The sequence below is a fragment of the Cynoglossus semilaevis genome, chromosome 10 (genome assembly GCF_000523025.1).
Source record: "Cynoglossus semilaevis isolate Cse_v1.0 chromosome 10, Cse_v1.0, whole genome shotgun sequence".
Classification (NCBI taxonomy): domain Eukaryota; kingdom Metazoa; phylum Chordata; class Actinopteri; order Pleuronectiformes; family Cynoglossidae; genus Cynoglossus; species Cynoglossus semilaevis.
Genome location: NC_024316.1, coordinates 19,375,647 through 19,377,628, shown reverse-complemented (window position 1 = coordinate 19,377,628; position 1,982 = coordinate 19,375,647). Strand labels below are relative to the sequence as shown.

Here is a 1,982-nt window from a genome sequence, read left to right as displayed (position 1 = left end):
GTCTGGTTCTGTAGACTGGTTCTGTAGTCTGGTTCTGTGGTCTGGTTCTGTAGTCTGGTTCTGTAGTCTGGTTCTGTAGACTGGTTCTGTAGTCTGGTTCTGTGGTCTGGTTCTGTAGACTGGTTCTGGCTAATTGATCCAGACTGACAGTTTGGGTCACATGACCTCTTCTTGTACTTAAGGAAGTGAAGGAACAGTCCTGGGTCACACTTGTCTGACTCCTCTCTCCTCTGGTAGACCTGGACCTGGACCTGGACCTGGACCTGGACCTGGACCTGGACCTGGACCTGGACCTCTTGGACTTCTGGATAGGTTTGGAGCTGAGACCTTTTGGTGCAGGACGGGACGCCATCTTGTGGTGGGGCATCACACGTCATCCAGTTGTATCTTTATATTTATTTTTAATTACTTAATATTTTTCCTCCACTGCAGCGGCCGTTCATCATCTGCTGTGGCGGCTGCGTGTGTACGTGTGTACGTGTGTACGTGTGTACGTGTGCGTGTGTACGTGTGCGTGTGTACATGCGTACGTGTGTTTTAGCATGAGCGCGTGGGTTTTCAGGTCAAGGACGTAACGGGAGCGTCATCAACATAAACCCATCCTTGTGACTCTTCTGGTTTGGTCTGCGTGCTGATGCTGCCCTCTCAGCCAATCACGTTAGTCGACGAGCAGCAGCGGGAGGAGGTGAGGAGAGGGAGGGGGAGGGGGAGGAGGAGAGAGGGTCGCAGCTCTGGAGCCGTGAAGGTGCAGCGGATCACATTCTCCGTGTTTGGAGCCGCGGCGTTCTCCTGACGCACGGCTCTGTCCTGGACTGGTGACTTGGTGCCGCCGCGGACACAGACCTTCTCCTCAGACCACAGACCATTTCCATCTAATTGTTCTCCATGAGATTCTTCAGGCTCACCTTCAAGTGTTTCGTCGACTGCTTCTGAATCCTCTGCTGTCATCGGCGCTTCTGTGACATTTCCACCGTGAGCTGTCTGAGCTGGACCGACGACCACCATCGGAGGAAGACCAGAGAAAAACCAAAACCAAAACCAAAAACTCTAATCTGCCGCTCTTCAGATGAGGATTGAGGATCGATACCATCGTCGTTTGTCCCCCGAAGAAAACGATCTGAAATGAATAAATAAACTACAGACAGACGGAGACCGCGGTGCTGCCTTCAGGGACAGCCCCAGTTAAATCCAGATAAGAACTGGAATCAGCCTCGGGCTCAGACTCAGTCTCTTTAACCACAGAGCCGTTTATTTTTATTTTAATTTTGATTTTTGATTAGGGTTTGATTTTTGTTCGGACTGAGTGACGACATGTCCCCGGAGCTGGAGGAGAACCGTCGGGGTGAGTAACTGCTGCACGACCTTTACTGCTGATCGTTTCACACCATGATTTACTGTGACACGCTGATGAATGAGGGCCAGCTGCTGCACCACTGCAGCGCCCCTGCTGGACAACGGCCTCTACGTCATCTTCAACATTAGCATATTATAAACACGCTTTATACACCGGTTGTCCACACGGGGGCAGAGTAAATACAACGAAGACAGGGGAAGGTGCGTAGTGTACATGACCTTTGACCCCTCTAGACGGCATTGACCGTTTGAAACTCACCTTCATGTAACCCTGCACTGTGGGTGAAGATGATGGCCTCATGTCAAGGTGGTCAAGGGTTTGATCCCAGCCCCAGATGATTGGACTGATGTCAGACGTGGGTCTGTGTCCAGTCTGTGTCCAGTCTGTGACCGGTCTGTGTCCAGTCTGTGTCCGGTCTGTGTCCAGTCTGTGTCCGGTCTGTGTCCAGTCTGTGTCCGGTCTGTGTCCAGTCTGTGTCCGGTCTTTATATTTGGACTTCAGTTGTTTTCTCTGCATCATTGAAACTTTGATGTTGTTTTAATTCAAAGTTCACGTCACTGTGTGTGTGTGTGCATGTGTGTGTGTGTTAGGCTGCTGCTGTGTTCTGTCCATGTGTGAGATGTGTCTA

General features: G+C 51.0%; 1 protein-coding gene across 1 annotated transcript in view; it reads left to right on the top strand.

Moving 5' to 3' along the window:
- The window catches only part of LOC103385543 (sodium- and chloride-dependent creatine transporter 1), a 14,752-nt gene that overhangs the window by 806 nt on the left and 11,964 nt on the right, over positions 1 to 1,982 (top strand). Inside the window, exon 2 of the mRNA XM_008319473.3 lies at positions 238 to 1,342. Coding sequence (XP_008317695.1) covers positions 1,312 to 1,342 — 31 coding nt within the window. The 5' untranslated portion in view covers positions 238 to 1,311. The remainder of the gene's footprint in view (positions 1 to 237; positions 1,343 to 1,982) is intronic.